Source organism: Natrix helvetica (assembly GCF_964273705.1).
Source record: "Natrix helvetica genome assembly, chromosome: 12".
NCBI lineage: Eukaryota > Metazoa > Chordata > Lepidosauria > Squamata > Natricidae > Natrix > Natrix helvetica.
Window position 1 is genome coordinate 1,065,671 of NC_138556.1, and position 17,060 is coordinate 1,082,730.

Genomic DNA, 17,060 nt, shown 5'->3' on the forward strand with positions numbered 1-17,060 from the left:
GGACCTTGTCTTTGTATCTGAGCAGTGGACGAGTGATCTGGGAATAGGGGTTTTAGAGACTACGCCCCTGTCATGGTCAAATCACTCATGTCTCCGGCTGGACTTCCCTGGCGCTACCCTCCACCGCGAGGAGGCGGAGCCAGTTTGTTCAAGCTGGTACCGCCCCAAGCACTTGATGGAACCGGATAGGTTCCAGTGGAGCTTGGGCCTTTACCTGTAGCCCTGACCCGCGCTCGGTCGGAGGACCTAGTCGACGCCTGGAATAGGGCGACAGGGGCCTTGGACCGGGTTGCGCCTCTGCGACCTCTCCTACGGCAGCGACCCACCCGGGCTCCCTGGTACACCGAGGAGCTAAGGGTGATGAAGCGCCATAGGAGACGTCTAGAGAGCAGGTGGAGGTCCTCACGCTCCGAGTCTGACCGAACACAGGTAAGAGCCTATTTACGGTCCTACCTTGTGGCATTGAGAGCGGGCAAACGTAGACATTGTGCCGCTCTCATTGCGTCTGCGGATAACCGCCCTGCTGCCCTGTTTAGGGTGACCCGCTCTCTCCTGTCGCAGGAGACGCGGGGGGCACCCTTGCAGGGAAGAGCAGAGGAGTTTGGGGAATATCTGCAGGACAAAGTCGCTCAGATCCGGAGCGGATGGGCCCCCCCCAGTGGACTGGACGAGCCGTCATCAGTGAGTCTTGTGAGCCCACTCTGGGAGGAGTTTGACTCTGTTGCCCCCGAGGATTTAGACGGGTTGCGTGGACGGCTGCGACCCACCACATGTTCAATGGACCCATGCCCCTCCTGGTTGGTACTGGCATCCTGGGAGGTGACGCGAGGCTGGCTTCTGGGCCTAGTGAACGCCTCATTGAGTGAGGGTTCCTTACCGACTGCCTTGAAAGAGGCGGTGGTGAGGCCCCTGCTCAAGAGGCCTTCACTTGACCCAACGGAGCTAGCTAATTACCGTCCAGTCTCCAACCTCCCCTTTTTAGCGAAGGTTGTTGAGAATGTGGTGGCGCAGCAATTTCCACGTCGCCTCGACGAATCCGTATATCTAGACCCACGCCAGTCCGGCTTCCGACCTGGGCACAGCACCGAGACAGCCTTGGTCGCGTTGGTTGATGATCTCTGGAGGGCCAGAGATAGAGGTTGCTCCTCTATCCTGGTCCTATTAGACCTCTCAGCGGCTTTTGATACCATCGACCATGGTATCCTATTGCGCCGGCTGGAGGGGATGGGAGTCAGAGGCACCGTTTTAATGTGGTTCGGCTCCTACCTCTCCGGCCGGATGCAATGTGTGTTGACTGGGGGGCAGAGGTCGACCCCGAGGCCACTCTCTTGTGGGGTGCCGCAGGGGTCGGTCCTCTCGCCCCTTTTGTTCAACGCATATGTGAAGCCGCTGGGTGAGATCATCTGTGGTTTGGGGGTTGAGTACCATCTGTACGCTGATGATACTCAGTTGTACATCTCAACCCCAAGCCACCCCAACGAGGCTGTCGAAGTGATGTCCCGATGTTTGGAAGCCGTCGGGGTCTGGATGGGGGACAACAGACTCAAACTCAACCCCTCCAAGACCGAGTGGCTGTGGCTACCAGCACCTCGGTTCAGCCAGCTGACTCCATCACTGGCCATAGGGGGCGAACAATTGCCCCCTGTGGAACGGGCGTGCAATTTGGGCGTCCTCCTAGATGCCCGGCTGTCAATGGATGATCATGTGGCAGCCGTGGCAAGGGGGGCGTTCCACCAGGTTCGCCTGGTGCGCCAATTGCGCCCCCTTCTGGACCATGATGCCCTACGCACAGTCACTCATGCACTGGTGACGTCTCGCCTGGACTACTGTAACGCTCTCTACATGGGGCTTCCCTTGGGACGCGCCCGAAGACTGCAGCTAGTCCAGAACGCAGCCGCGCGGGTAGTCATGGGGAGTACTAGGTACTCCCACGTAACACCTCTCCTGCGCAAGCTGCACTGGCTGCCTGTAGTCTTTCGGGTGCGTTTCAAGGTTCTGATTACCATCTTTAAAGCGCTCCATGGCATAGGGCCTAGTTACCTGCGGGATCGCATCCTCCCACATACATCCCTGCGGCCAATTCGCTCTCACAGGGAGGGCCTTCTCCTGGTGCCGTCCACGAGGCAATGCCAACGGGCGACACCGAGGAGTAGGGCCTTCTCTGTGATGGGCCCAACCCTCTGGAATGACCTCCCCCCCGACATTAGAACCACTACTGACCTCCGCTCCTTCCGACAGAAATTGAAGACACACCTGTTCCGACTGGCTGGTCTGGCATAATTTATAACGTCTACCTCCTGGCATACACATTCTTACTGGTTTTTAGAGGGATAGTTTTTTAAATTTAATTTGATATGATATTGGGATTTTAAATTTTGTACATTTCGATTTATTTATTTAGCTGTACAGTTTGGCATATTTTATCCTCCTCTCATATACGTATTTATGTAGTTATTACTATGTTTTAATTTGTTGTATTTTGATACGGACTGTACACCGCCCCGAGTCCCTTTCGGGAGAGGGGGCAGTATATAAACGCTAATAAATAAATAAAATAATAAATAAATAAAGAAGTTGAGAGAAGAGCAACTAAGATGATCAAAGGCCTGGAGACAAAAACATATGAAGGACAGTTGCAGGATTTGGGTTTGGGTAGTCTAGAGAAAAGAAGAATTAGGGGTGACATGATAGCAGTTTTCCAATATTGGGGGGCTGCCACAAGAAAAGGGGGTCAACCTATTTTCCAAAGCACCAGAGAGCAGGACAAGAAACAATAGTTGGAAACTGACCAAAGAGAGAAGAAACCTGGAATTAAGGAGAAACTTCCTAACAGTGAGGACAATTAACCAATGGAACCGCTCGCCTTCAGGAATTGTCGGTGCTTCATCACTGGAGGTTTTTAAGAAAGGACTGGGCAGCCATTTGTCTGGAATGGTGTCGGATCCCCTGTCAGAGCAGGGGGTTGGACTAGAGGTTTTCCAAGGTCCCTTCCAGCTCTGCTCTGTTCTATTCTCTCATCCCTCTGGGGATAGCATGTGTGAACTGGCTGGCTGGCTGCCTTGGGCTGCTGGATTGTGGGCCTCCCACCTTTATAGGACTCCTAGAAAAGGCACATGGGGGAAAGAAGAGGCCAGATGCATCTTTAGCCAGTGATGGGAGCTTCAGTCAGAGGTTCCTCTGGACTGTCTTCGGGTCAGGAGCTGCCGTAGCTTGGGTCTCTGCTTTGGAAGCCTCTGCAAGGGGATCTCTGAAGGCCGTCTGCGTGGAAGGAAAACCTTGGGAAAGCATCGTCCTCCTTCTGGTCTTTCAGGAAGCAGAGCGAAGGCAGATGGGGGGAAAAACTCCACAGCTCTATCTGGCACATTAGAGAGTAGTTGAGTTACTCGTTTGTCTTTAAGATGCCACAAGTGCTTACATTTTTCCCTCCTTTGAAAACTTTCCAAATAGGAATTGGATAGAAATCCTATTGTGGTAGCTTAAAATGCAGATGGAGTTACAGCCCCTCCCAGAACATTTCCTTCCCAGTTAGTGGGGGTCTCCTGGTCTGGGCATCCTGGTTGAACCGGCGTCCCTAGTTAGCACTAACCTCCTGGCATGCAAGGAGCCCAAAGCCAGAAGGAAGCAAAAGAAAGTGGGGAGAGGGGCCGCTCCAGGCCAGCCTTTCTTCCTGACCCTAACTGGGCTTCCCTCCCTCCCCTCCCCTGCCCCCTTTGCTCCAGGCCTTTGAAAGGGAGCCTGATTTGCTTTATAGCTCTGGAAATGATTAGAAGGCTTGAGCAAATTTAATGAAAGTGATGAACCATTAAATCAGTGAACAAAGCCATGAAGCAGGATGTGCATAATCCAATTAAAACTGTTCAACATACCAAGATGTTCCACTGCCAGACTTCCTTACCCATTCTTCCTGCCTCTTTGCCGAATACAGTGTGTCTTTGGAGTGAACAATAGGTGTGTTGATTGCTAGTTTCCCCTCCAGTAGGAACTGGCTCCAAGGCCAAAGTAGAGCTAGAGATATTTTTTGGGGGGTGGGTGGGGGTGAGGATTGGAGCTCAGCAGTTGTCCGGCTGTGCAGATTGATCCTTTGACACTGATATAAGAAGAAACGCAACATGGTGGCAGCTGACCAGGGCTGGGCATGATGTTTGATGAGCAAGAGGGTTGCAGAGACCTGCCAGGGAGAACTGGAGGAACTGGGAAGAGATGAGCTGGAGGGCTTCTAGTTGGATGCCGGAGCAGACCTGTCCTCCATTCCTTCAGAGGACTAGAATGCTTGAATGCCCTGCAGGGAGGCTGGCTTTGATAGATGCCAACATTTCCCCAAGGAAAGGGGCCCTTTGGAACTAGCTGCTTCAAGGGAACCTGATGGGACTGATGGGTTAACTTGATCTGGACCCAGGACAAAGCCTACATATCCTATCCTGCAAATCCTCCTGCTTTGCTTTTGGGGGCAACCTGATCTGGCTGGGTTTTGGAGGTTGGAATGGAAGTGCCCTGCCTCCCAAAGGCCCTGTATGCCATTGTGTCATTTTGTCTTGTGTCTGATATTGAGCAAACAGGAATAGTGAGAAATAAGTCCTGGTGTCCCCACTCCCAGTTCTTTTGGCAGCAGGAGGGCAAAAAGAGGACATGTGAACCATCATGCAACCACAGGTAAATGAACCAAGTCAGACTAGTGCTCAACAAGGCAAGAGAGGGAGACTAGGAATGATTCCACGGATAGTAATCCTCAAAGGAAAATCAACTCAAGGGGCTTGGAAAACCCTGAAAAAGGAGATAATGAAGGCCAAGCAAAAAACAAGACCACAGAGAAACAAAAAAGAGACCAAACGAGACTGGCATGGTTGCACAAAGAACTCTCTGACAAATGGAGGGACAAAAATGTTTTTAAAAATGGAAAGAGAGAGACATAACTAAAGCAGAATACCAACAAACATCCTGAGTCTGCGAGGAGGGAATCAGGAAAGCTAAGACCCAGAACAATTTAAAACTAGTAACTAATGCTAAAAATAATAATAAAGGTTTATTTTAATATGTAAAAAACAAGAAAGTCAAGGAATGGTAAGTCCACTAATGGGAACAGAAGAACAGGCAAGGAATCAGTAAGAGAATACCTAGAGTCCCCACCCCTGATGAGTACAAATCACCTGGGCCAGATGGGTTTACATTCCAGGGTTTTGACGGAGCTGTTAGGTGTCATCTCGGAGCCACTGAACGTCATGTTTCAAAGCTCCTGTAGCACAGGAGGACCGGAAAAGAGGTGATGTGATTCCAGTCTACAAGGGGGGGGGGGGGAATGGATTCAGGAACTTATAAGCCAATCATCTTGACATCAATAGCTGGGAAAGATAATCAAGTGGTGGATTTGTGAGCACCTAGAAACAAACAAGGCTATTGCTATAAGCCAGCATAGGTTTGTTATAAATGCCATAGAAGTGGGTCAGAGAAATGCTGTGGACATAATATACTTGGACTTCAGTGAGGCAATTGACAAAGGGGGAAAATTTGTTTAACAGCAGTCTTGCTTAGCAACAGAAATTTTGGGTTCAATTGTGATTACAAATCAAGGACTGTCCATATTATGATATAGGATACCTAGGGAGATTCTCAGTCATCCAGGTTGTGGTTGTCCCAAAGATGCTTTTTCAAGAGGCAGCTAGACTTTCTGGCTTTTCTTCGAAGATGTTTTGCTTCTCATCCAAGAAGTTTCTTCAGCTCTGCCTTGGATGGTGGGGAATGGAAGGATTTATATTCAAGAATACACTAAGGCAGAAATTTGTCCTCCCCACGGATAAAACACCCAAACACAACGTGGTACATGCAGTACAAGGCAGTGTGCCATATGCAGATCTATACATTGGGAAAACAAAACAACCACTTCATAAACACATGGCAGAACATAGAACAAACCCATCAGAACTATATTCAGCAGTCCATCTGCTTTTAAAAGACAAAGGCCACATTTTGGACAGAGGGCAGCTGGTTGGAAAGAAGGGCCAAAGAAGCTGCGTCAAAACTGAACAGCCCTCTCAACATCATCTATGTCCTTTCAACAGTTCCAAGAAGGCTCCACACCCATTTGCACCACCTTGATGACCCTGATGGTGAGGGTGGTGGTGGTGGTGGTGGTGATGATAAACCTCCAAGTGGCCTTAACGACTCATTAAGAGACTCATTTGCACAGTGCAGACTCCTGTCTGCAAGGAGTATAAAATCATTTCATTCCCCTCCATCCAGCTGAAGAAGATTCTTGGATGAGAAGGCAAACAAATTCTACGGTTTAAATAATTTTATTAGTTTATAATATAGCATACAAAGAAAATAAAAAAGTAAATAGTAGGGAAATTAGGGAAGGGAAAAGGGAAGAGAAGAGTGGGGCAAAACAAGGAGAAAAAAGAAAAAGACATTGGCTTCTGACTCCCTTTGGCACAGTAGAATAAGGCATTAACATCAAACCTCAACTTTTTACTTTTAAATAATAGTATAAGCTAGCCATAGAAATAAAGATATTGGTATTCTTTTCTTCAGTCAAAATCAGAGGTAGGTTTATGCCAATTCGCCCCAGATTGGGCAAACCAGTAGTGGCGGTGGCAGGAGGCTCCTCCCACCTGCTCAGATGCTTCGCGCGCGCGCACATGAGCAAACTGGTAGTAACCAGCTAATCCATCTAGCCTTCAGAATGCCTACCACCACAATGGAGCAGCCTGGGCCTTTAGGACACGGTAGCTCAGGCAGGAGGAGGAGCCAATGTCACGACGAGACGACATGCAATCTCAACGCTCTGAGATCACGGTCGATATTTTTGCCATTGGGTGGTCCAAACGGACCTAAACTCTCCTGCAGAGACGGTGAACAGGAAGACTATGTCTTGCTGATCTCAGGGACATCACAAAGTCCCTGATCGATCCAAGAGAAGTTCTTCAAGCCAGCGACAAATTATCCAGCCATTAGGCTCCAAAACGGAAGGATATGGAAAGAGAAAGTGTTTCCAGCTGGTGAGGAATTTTTACCTTTTTAAAAGAGACTGCCTATAAAAAACTTAAAATTAATTTAAATTGGAGAACGGAAGAAATAAGCGGCGGAATTAAATTTGGAATGGTTTTGGACAGTGGGTTATCTTTTTAAATGCTATCTTCATGGATGGAATTTATGCCAGCCTTTCAAAATGAATGGATTAAGTTTTCTTCTATTTTTATTTTATTATTCTTTGTAATAAATATAATAAATATAAAAAAGATACAAAATGAAACAAAGAAAATTGCAACAATAACACTGCTACTCGGAGGCTGTAGGTTTGTGTATTGGAAACGAAACACTTACTTCTCTCGCTGATTATCCTGGCTTGGCACTCCAAGGTCTCACTGCTTGTTTATAGAGAGTGATAAGAAGAAAAGCATACAGATGTCCCTTTGAAGTATATCTTTAACCACAGAAAGGTGAAGAAGTTGGAAGACTTAGAGTATCTAACAGCAAAATATGATGAAGAAGTTGGAGATGTTTATCAAGTGGAAAAAGTGGTTAAAATCCTAAAAATCAAAGGAAAATGAATATAAAGAAATTAAAATTGCTGATATTTATGGTGATTGGTTTGTCTCTGAAAATGGAAAGAGTGGAACACTGAAAGAGGAATTAATTGGAGGGGAAATCTACCCCAGATGGCAAGATACAGAAGAAGAAAAAACAAAAGAATTTATGGATTTAAAGAGATAATTTTTATTAGCAATATCATTGATAACACTACCGACAATCAAAGATAAGCTGATTAAGGAAACAGAAGAAGGGCATCGAAATTACATGAGAGATTCTATAAGCAAAGAGTTGCTAAGAAGAGTCCATACAAAGTTGATTAAGGAGATGATTAGAGGACTGACACCACAAATGGCAGAAGATATGAGACTGTTTTGCTACTGGAAAGATACAGGTTGATAGATGAAAGTGTATAATCTAAAACTAGTTAAACTTAGTGAAATTTAGTGACAATAGATATAGTTAAATAAATAAATGATAGTAATGTATACAATGTATAGTGTTATGATAAGTAATAATTGGATATGAATATTGAATGGTACCCATGAAAGGAAGATTAGAAATGCTTTTGGATTATATATAAAGGTTAATAAAAAAGAACTAAGATACAGTTAAGTCTTGATTATTAGGGGGAAAATGTTATGATACAGGATATAGTTAAATAAAGGAGGGATAATGATAACGTATATACAGGTATGGGTACAACATAAGGAAACTGGATGTAAATTGTAAACAGTGATTTGGAAAGGAGGATTAGAAAACTTACTAAATATTATGGATGTTTAGCTAGAATAGGATATAAAGATTCAGTGTTATTGGAGGATTTTAGAAATAGTAAATGAAATGCCAATATGTGGTTATATTTTAAATCTGAATATATTTTATGATGGATATTTAAACAATTACAGTCAAATGAAAATTGAAGTATGATGATGGTAATGTATAAATATCTGAGTTAAAATACTTGAGTTAATATGAATTATATTTGTTGACTGTGGAAGAGATGGACGAAAGTCTTTTGTAACCAACTGATACACTTTCTACAGTATGTAAAGAAGGAGGATTCTTTGTGTTGTGTTTGTTTGTTTTGAAAATAAAAAATAAAAGATTATAAAAAAAAGACGGTAGCTTAGGGCCGCCGGGGGCCAACACCAGGGGCAAGGCCAAAGGGAGGAGCAGGGTGGCAGGCAAGGGCAAGGCCTTGGGAAGCAGCCCCAAAGGCCCAGCGCCAGGGCAGATCTGCTGGGCTTCAGGAGGAGGGAGATCCCTCCCCCGTTAATCGCCCAGACCCCCTGCAGGTGTTGGTGGAGGAGGGCAAGGACCTAGATTTGTCCCCTGACAGTTCAGTGGTGGGCCCCAGCTCTCCAGGCCATTCTTTTTGGTCAGAGCCAGGCTCTCCTCCCCAGTCTCCTCCCAGGCTTTCAGGCCCAGAGTCTTCTTCCCCCCCTCCTCGGGCTAGGCATAGCTCCAGGGAGGATAGGGGCCTAGTGTTTTCTTCTGATTTGCAGGAGGTGATCGTACATGCCATTTCACAGGGCATAGCTGAAGGCCTTCAGCACAAGAATAGCCAATCAGAAGAAAGGACCCTGGGGTCTCCACGCGCAGGGTGAGGCACCCATCCCTGGAATCTTCTGCCATTAGCGAGGTTTCTGTAGGGGATGAACAGATCTTCCTCCAGACACCCCTGCATTCTCGGGGTTGTTCAAACCCATTACATTCAAGTCCATTTTGCATAAGGCAAAAGCCATCACACAACTTGCTGGGTCTCCCCAAACAGGACAGACAACCCCGGAGCGGCCGTTCCTAATCCCAGGGACAGCATGTTCAAGAAGCAGGCTCCGGCCCAATGCAATGTCAATGGTCCAGCCAGGCTCCCTGGCCGCTCCTACCGGTGGGGACAAGAGATTCTATTCAGTGGAGGCGAATTTGGAAGATGTCCTCAAATTACCCCCTATAGATCCTCCTGTGGCCTCCTTGACATCTAATTTGGTTCTTCTAGCTGACTTTATGGAGGTCTCAAGACAGGATAGGAAGGCAGAAAAGGCTTGCCACAAAACATACCAAGCGGCAGCCTGGGCCATTAAGGCCTCTATTTCTGCCTCCTTTTTAAATAGGGCTTCTATCCATTGGTTGAAGGACCTGCAGGCTAAGTTACTTGGGGAGGACACCCACCTTGGTCAGGATGTCAATAAGATTATTGCAGCGTCCCAGTATTCAGCCGATGCCTTGTTAAATGCGGCAAAATTTGCTTCCAGGGCGCTGGTGTCTAACGTGACATCTCTACGCCTCCTTTGGCTTGGCCATTGGCAAGTAGATATGAAATCAAAGTGGAACTTGGCCGCTGCCCCCTTTAAAGGTGACAAGCTATTTGGGGAGGCCTTGGATTTGGTGCTGGTCAAATCCAAGGATAAGAGAAAAATATTTTTCACCTGTAAGAAAAAGCAGGAGAGGAAGAACCAACCTTATTTTAAGAGGCAGTCCTTTCGGGCATCTGATTCTTCCTTCAACCTGGAGAAAAGCCTCTTGGATCTGACCACCAAGCTCCTTCACTTAGGCGCGGAAATAGATACCTTAGCGTACAGGGGTCACCTATCGCAGGAAAGATTAGACAGCCTAAGAGTCCTAGTTCTAAAGGTGCAGGAAGCAAGGCAGGTGCCAGTCATTCGTCTGTCCCAGTTATTGGGCAAGATGATATCCTGCATATCAGTGGCTCCCTGGGCAAGGCTCCAGGCAAGAGCACTCCAGGGGCTCTTGTTACCACTATGAAGAGCCAACAAGAGCAGCTCCCCAATATTAGTTTGGCTCCCCCCGAAGGTGAGGCGCTCCCTACGGTGTGCTATCCCCGGCCGTCAAAAGAGGCATCCTGTTCAAGGAACCAGAGCGGCTGGTGGTGACTACAGACGCCAGCCTGTTCAGCTGGGGTGCTCACCTAGGCAATAAAATGATGCAGGGCAGGTGGTCTCGAGAGGAATCAGCACGCAACATCAACTGGCTGGAGCTGAGAGCAGCGAGACTCACCCTTTGCCATTTCAGACGGGACATTCAACACAACCACATCTTATTAATGTGGGCACCAAGGTCCATATGAACTGCCAAGGGGAACACGCTCCCAATCCCTCATGGCCCGATGCGGAGGCCCTGGGCAGGTGGGTGGAACAACGTCTTGAGTCAATTTGGGCGGACCACATCTCAGGAGTGGACAACACTCAAGCGGACTGGCTGAGCAGGACCACCATAGACAATTCGGAGTGGTGCCTGCATCCGGACCTCTTTCACCAACTCACCCGGAGGTTCAGAGTTCCAACAGTCGATCTTTTCACATCAGGAGAACAGGCAGCTTCCCCGCTTCTTCTCCTGTTTCCACTTGGGCAGAGGGGATGGATGCCCTCCACTGCAGGTGGCCGCCCGGACTACTGTACGCCTTCCCGCCTCTCCGTCTGCTTCCACAAGTAGTTCACAAAATCATCACCGAAGGAGTGGAGGTTCTCCTGGTGGACACTCATTGGCCCAGCAGATCCTGGTACCCTGATCTAGTCAGTTTTTCGGTGGTGAATCCCTGACACATCCCTCAGGATCAAGTCTCCCTCAGCCAGGGAGCCATTGTCCATCCGGACCCCCAGTGGCTGCAGTTGGCCGTCTGGAACTTGAGGGGGGTCTCCTGAGGAGGGACAACTTCATGACCAAGATGATCCAGACTATCCAGGCAGCCATCAGAATCTATGATTCAACTTGGACCACCTTTACCACCTGGTGCTCTGCCTGTGCCCTTGACCCGGTCACCGCTTCAGTGCCACGCATCTTGGACTTCCTGCAGGAGGGCCTGGACAAGGGTCTTGCCCCGAACACCCTCCGGCGTCAAGTGGCGGCATTGTCTACCGTCTGAGCAGGGAATCCATCCCAGACTCTCAGCAAACTGCCAAGAGTAGGTACCTTCCTCAAGGGCGCCCGAATTCATCACTACCCTACGTGGCAGCTCTCCGTAGTTCTACAAGCCTTGACATCATCTCCTTTCGAACTGCTCAGCTCTGTTAGCCTCAGGCATCTGACTCTTAAGACCGTTTTCCTCATTGCCATCACTTTGGTAAGGAGGATATCGGAGTTGGCGGCCCTGTCAGTTCGGGACAATTTATGTATTATTCATCCTGACGGCCGTACTCCGCTTGGACCCCTCATTTATTCCCAAAATTAACTCTTGGTTTCACAGATCACAGGAGGTTATTTTACTGGACTTTTGCCCGCAACCCAGACATCCCAGGGAACGTACCTGGCATACACCGGACGTGCAACAGGATCTGCACAGATACGTGAAGAGGACAGTTCTATAGGTGTGAGGCATTGTCATCTCTTTTCAGCCGGGGTCGATGGGGCGGAAGGTGACATCATCCACTATCGGCCGATGGCTGAGGGCATGCTTCACCCTGGCATACGAGCATCCGTCCAGGGCAGTTCCACGCAACATCACCACCCACTCCATGAGGAGTGCTTCCACAACGGCAGGCTGAGTGACCCAGGCGACAATAGAGGACATTTGCAGGGCGGCAGCATGGTCGTCGCCATCTCCATTTGTCCGGAACTATAAGTTGGTCACGTTGGCCTCGGCTGAGGCTTCATTTGGCAGACGGGTGCTGCAGCAAGTTCATTCTGTGGCCGAACCCTTGGCCTCATCTTCTACCCTCCCAGTAGAAGACAGTTAACTTGGGTATGTCCCATGCTTGGACTCTCCAAGCAGCGCACAGGAGAATGACCATTGGCTTACCTGAAGGGTCTTTCTCTGTGCACTGTGGGAGAGTCCAACCCCGCCCAAAATCTTGTGCAGGCCCAGGGTTCGGGAACACCAGACAATCTCCACACCATCTCATCGCACCTTCCAGTTCCAGGAATTGTTAAAAAAGTGGCCTTAAGGAGTCACAGGAGGCGTGGCTAAAGAATTTGAACTCAGTCCTTGGGCAACCAGATTAATTTAACCCCTGCTTCGACTCTCTTGCAGCGCACAGAGAAAGACCCTTCAGGTAAGCCAATGGTCACTTAAGTTATAGTAAGTTATATGTAAAATTTTAACCTTTATTCCACATAATCTCCCATTTTGCAAGCATTACATCCAAAGTTTCTTACCCATTGTCCATATTCAAAACTTTACTTGCTCATTTTCCAGATTTAAATTTCAATAACATTTTGTAGACTAGCAATAATATGTTCAACACTACCACACAATAGGATTTTCAAAATTTCTTCCAAGAAAAAACAGGAAGTCGAGTTGCCTCTTGAAAAAGCACCTTTGGGATATAGGATACTGTTCAGCTTTCAGATGTTTGACCAACAGATGTACCTGGCTGAAGGTTTCGCTCTAGCCTTTTGCTCATGCTGTAATGTCCAGCTCTTCTCAATGGCCTTTTTCCCAGACCTTCTTTCATGCTGTCTTAGGCCGAAATCTAGATTTTCTGTTGAAGTAAGAAATATTTCACTAATGCTGAAACAATCCCTATCCTGAAATTGAATGAACACACCCAAACTGGCGATTTGCATGTTTTCTAAGACCTTTTGCGGAAGCTCCAGGAAGTCCTAAATCCTGAACTTAACAGTGGTCCCTCCTAAACGCTCTCAATTCATTTGAATCCCACCGTAGCTCTTCCTTCAGTGGTTCTGCAGGAGGTGTTCTGGGAGGGGTGAACCTTCCCCCCCCCCGCCCGTCCCTCTGGTGAAGCGAAGGGGTATGTGCAGTGTTTGGACTTCCTACTGCTTCTCACTCTTGGCTTTTTCCCAGCAGCAGCAGCTCCAGGCCCAGCACCTCTCCCACACCCCTCACGGGCCCCAGGTACAGCTGCCGCCTCACCTGTCAGGCCTGCCACCCCCAGGAATGCCCACTGTCACAGGGAGCAGTTCGGGGCTCTTGGCCCTCGGGGCCCTCGGCAGCCAAGCACACTTGGCTGTGAAAGACGAGAAGCATCTCCACGATCTGGACCCTCGAGGTGAGGACATGCAAGCTGGCTTCCTCCTTCAGACTTGGCCTGCCAGCCTCTTGCTTTGGAGGCTCTGGAGGCTCTGGAGTACCCTGGGAGGGAGGGAGGGAGGGGCTAAGGGCCAGCCAGTGCCCCCTCCCCTGAGTTCTTCCCAGACTAATGGGACTCTACCCAACAGCAACGTGAACGTTGCACTGGCTTCTCCCACTTCTTCCAGGTGTGTGCAAAGCTGTTGCCTTGCTGCCTGCCTGCCTGCCTCTTGGTCTTCCTCTCCACTATTTTGTTTGGGCCCCGGTTGCTTCTCCAGAACAAAACCCCAAATGGAACTTTTATTGAGCCAAACCAGAAAGGCCCACTTTGCAAGACTGATGTTCTCTTTTGTGCTTGTTTCTCTCCTGCCCCCCCCCCCCTCTTGTCTTTTCTCTCCATTGCTGGGCCTTGGGCTGCATTCTGGAAAGACCGTGACCCCAGTGCGGTAAGTCTTTGTTTTGCCACCTCTATTTTTTGACCTTGGATTGCTTTGTTAGTTGTCTGTCTTCTGAATCTGGCTGCCTGTTCCGTTTCCCCCCCCCCCCCCTTTTCATCTAAGTAAAATCCAAATGTCTGGCCATTGAAACTGGATTCCTGGGGAGTGTGTGTGCCCTTCTCTGCTCCCTTTTGATTCTGTCTTCCTGGCTGCTGAAGTTTTGGACATAAACAGCAGCTGGATCCATAATTAAGAACACACCCCATTGGCTTCCCTTTTTCCTTGGGTCCTTTTCCCTCCATTTCCTACAATTTGGGCTGGATCGAGGGGAAGCCCATTGTGGCCATTGGATTGTTTCTATGTTCAGTTGATCAACTGCCTTTCATTCAAGTGCCTGAGGTGGTGTGAAGAGCATGATACGTTGTGAGCTGGCTTGGACTAAGACCGAATGGCTGGCCTGCCCATCATCCCCTAGCAAGTTTCTAGGGCTGAGGGTGGGTTGGACCCCGGTCTGTCCTGTGCCGGTCCTCTGTCATAGAATGAAACCGTGCCCCAATCACTTCCCAGAATAGAATCGAGAGGCTTCTGCAGTTTTCTAAAAGCTTCTCTCTCTCTCTCTCTCTCTCTCTCTCTCTCTCTCTCTCTCTCTCTCTCTCTCTCTCTCTCTCTCTCTCTCTCTCTCTCTCTCTCTCTCTCCCTCCCTCCCTCCCTCCCTCCCCCCCCTCCCTCCCTCCCTCCCTCCCTCCCTCCCAACACTGATTTCCATATTCCTGGTGGGAAAACATTTCTGGATCTGGGATGTGATTTATCACTGGCATTTTCTCCTGCTTCCCCAGAACCCCTCCATCTCCCCATTGGAGAGCCTGCGTACCAGCGAGAAGCACAGGGGCTGCTCAGACTATGCCGGCATTGAGCCCAAGAAGCGGAAGGCGGAGGAGAAGGAGGGCTTCAGCCGCTATGTGAGTCTTCTGCTCCAATTGTCTTTTTGGGTCACTATCAGCCAGTTGGGGCAACCACCAATCGCTCTTGTCAAGGAGGGCTCTGAATACTGGCCAAACATTCTTCCCATGTCCTGTTTGGAAGATGAATGGCTGCGGCAGGGAGATGGAGGGGTGCGTGGAAGGTGCACCCGGAGCAGTTAGGGGAGCTGCCTGGGGGCTGCTTCTGGGCATGGGCCTGGCTTCCTTTGACAAGCCCTCAATGGTTTCCTGTTTCAGGATAGTGATGGCGACAAGAGTGATGACCTGGTGGTCGATGTCTCCAATGAGGTAGGCCTGGCAGTGGCCCTTTCTTGCCCCTGGCACTGCACCCCATTCCCCAGAAGTGCAGCGGCGGCATCTTCAGAGGGTGGGCAATGCCAGGGAACCAGGGCAGGCTATCCACCACATGGAGATGGCTAAGGAGAAGCAGGCTCCCCTACTTCCTTCCCTTGCAATTTCTCGTGCTTAGCGGGTCTGGAGCCGCACTTGCAGCCTCTCCAGCTAGGGGAAGGGGCCCTGGAGGGCTGCTTGTGGTAAGCCCTTGCTTTTGTTGCCAGGATCCGGCCACCCCCCGGGTGAGCCCCGCCCACTCACCTCCGGAGAATGGGCTGGATAAATCCCGTGGACTGAAGAAGGATGCCCCAAGCAGCCCGGCATCCGTTGCCTCCTCCAGCAGCACCCCCTCTTCCAAGACGAAAGACCAGGTGAGCCACAGCATGAACAGCCCCCTCCTTTGTGGGGGGCTCCATCCCGCAAGTGTGGTGGGTGGTCTCCATCTCTAGGAACACTGGCCAGGTTCTCTGCTTGAGCCTAAAAAAAGTTTATGCTGCCCGTCTCCCCTCCCAGGTGGTTAGGAGAGCCAGGCCTGTGAAAGAGCTGCAATGAACCGTCAAAATAAAGCTTGCTTTCTCCACATCTAGTGACATACGATAAAGTATCTTCATTAGGCACTCGAATGGGAAACTCCAACTTCTTTGAAGTAATTTTGGGAAAATTAATCCCATCTCCAATCTTCATTTATGGTTCTGAGGATGCAGAGAAATTTCTCACCGGTGAATCTCAGTGTCAGCGTTCCAGAAAGACCCAACTCCAGTGAGAAGCTCCCAAGGGAGGCATTTTCTCAAAGCTCCCATTTATTAGAGTAGGTATACAGGCACATCTAGGAAAACCCAAATCTCAGATTTCCGGGCTTTCCCTCAGTAAGTCAAAAGTCCAAACTCAGTAAGTCAAAAGTCACTTCCGGGATCGGACGACGACGGACATGTTTGTCCGCCGCTCGTCTCCCCGGTGGGTCCCTTAGGGGACACAGAAGCCCTTGTAGGGGGGTCCTGCCGAAGGGCGGCTGGCCGAGGCACCCCGCATGTGGCAGCAGCCAGCTGGGGTGCTTTTCGGCTTCGCCTAGGAGCTGGGGAGCGAGAGACAGCTTCGCGCTGCCCGCCCTCTCGTCGGATGGCTCCGGAGGTTAAAAGAAGAGTCGGAAAAGTGCAGCTGGAGACTGAAGGTGGGGATCCTGACCAGCGCTCTTGGAGGATTTAGGAGAAAAGCAACAGTCACTTTGTGAGTCTTTTGTGTTTCTGTTCTTGAAGAGAGATTAGAGGGGGGGGGTACCATTCCCCCCCCCCTTGGACTAAGTGGCTTTGAAAATGGACCCTCGGGAAGAGAGAGGTTAAAAGACTGATTTATTTGACTTTTAATTGAAAATGACTTTCATAATTGCTGGAAACGACTCTGAACTGTTGTTTTAAAACAAAAAACTTTCGGCAACTTCTTTCCCTGCGAAGGGGAGGGCCAAGATGGCGCTCGCCCCTCTTTCTTTGTCTTTATGCAAATGAAGTCTGTCCTTTGAAGCTACTCCCAAAGAGAGAATAAAGAAAAGTGGATTGTTTGTTTACTCTCCCAAAGGGAATATGGGACCTCCTCCTGTGCATGGATCTTCTGATCTTTGGCTGACTTTTCTTTTCATCATCTTGGAACTGCAAATTGGGTGCCGTTGCGATTGTTTTCCTTTGGAGACCAGCGTAGCTGTGAAACCCTCTGACACCACTTTCCTTGGCAAGGATTTGCACCTCTGAACTTAAACAAATGGCGGCAAGGAAACCCCCTACTGGCAAAGCGCACTCAGCTCCCTCATCG

At 49.2% G+C, this 17,060-nt stretch overlaps 1 protein-coding gene across 6 annotated transcripts in view; it reads left to right on the forward strand.

Moving 5' to 3' along the window:
- The window catches only part of LOC309398231 (transducin-like enhancer protein 3), a 45,568-nt gene that overhangs the window by 19,086 nt on the left and 9,422 nt on the right, over positions 1-17,060 (forward strand). For 4 of the 6 annotated variants that reach the window (XM_081964927.1, XM_081964929.1, XM_081964931.1 and 1 more), the window contains 5 exons: positions 13,286-13,490; positions 13,940-13,956; positions 14,784-14,906; positions 15,165-15,215; positions 15,485-15,631. In XM_081964927.1, the coding sequence (XP_081821053.1) occupies positions 13,286-13,490; positions 13,940-13,956; positions 14,784-14,906; positions 15,165-15,215; positions 15,485-15,631 (543 nt within the window). The remainder of the gene's footprint in view (positions 1-13,285; positions 13,491-13,939; positions 13,957-14,783; positions 14,907-15,164; positions 15,216-15,484; positions 15,632-17,060) is intronic. The other 2 variants (XM_081964928.1, XM_081964930.1) reach the window with 1 other exon arrangement.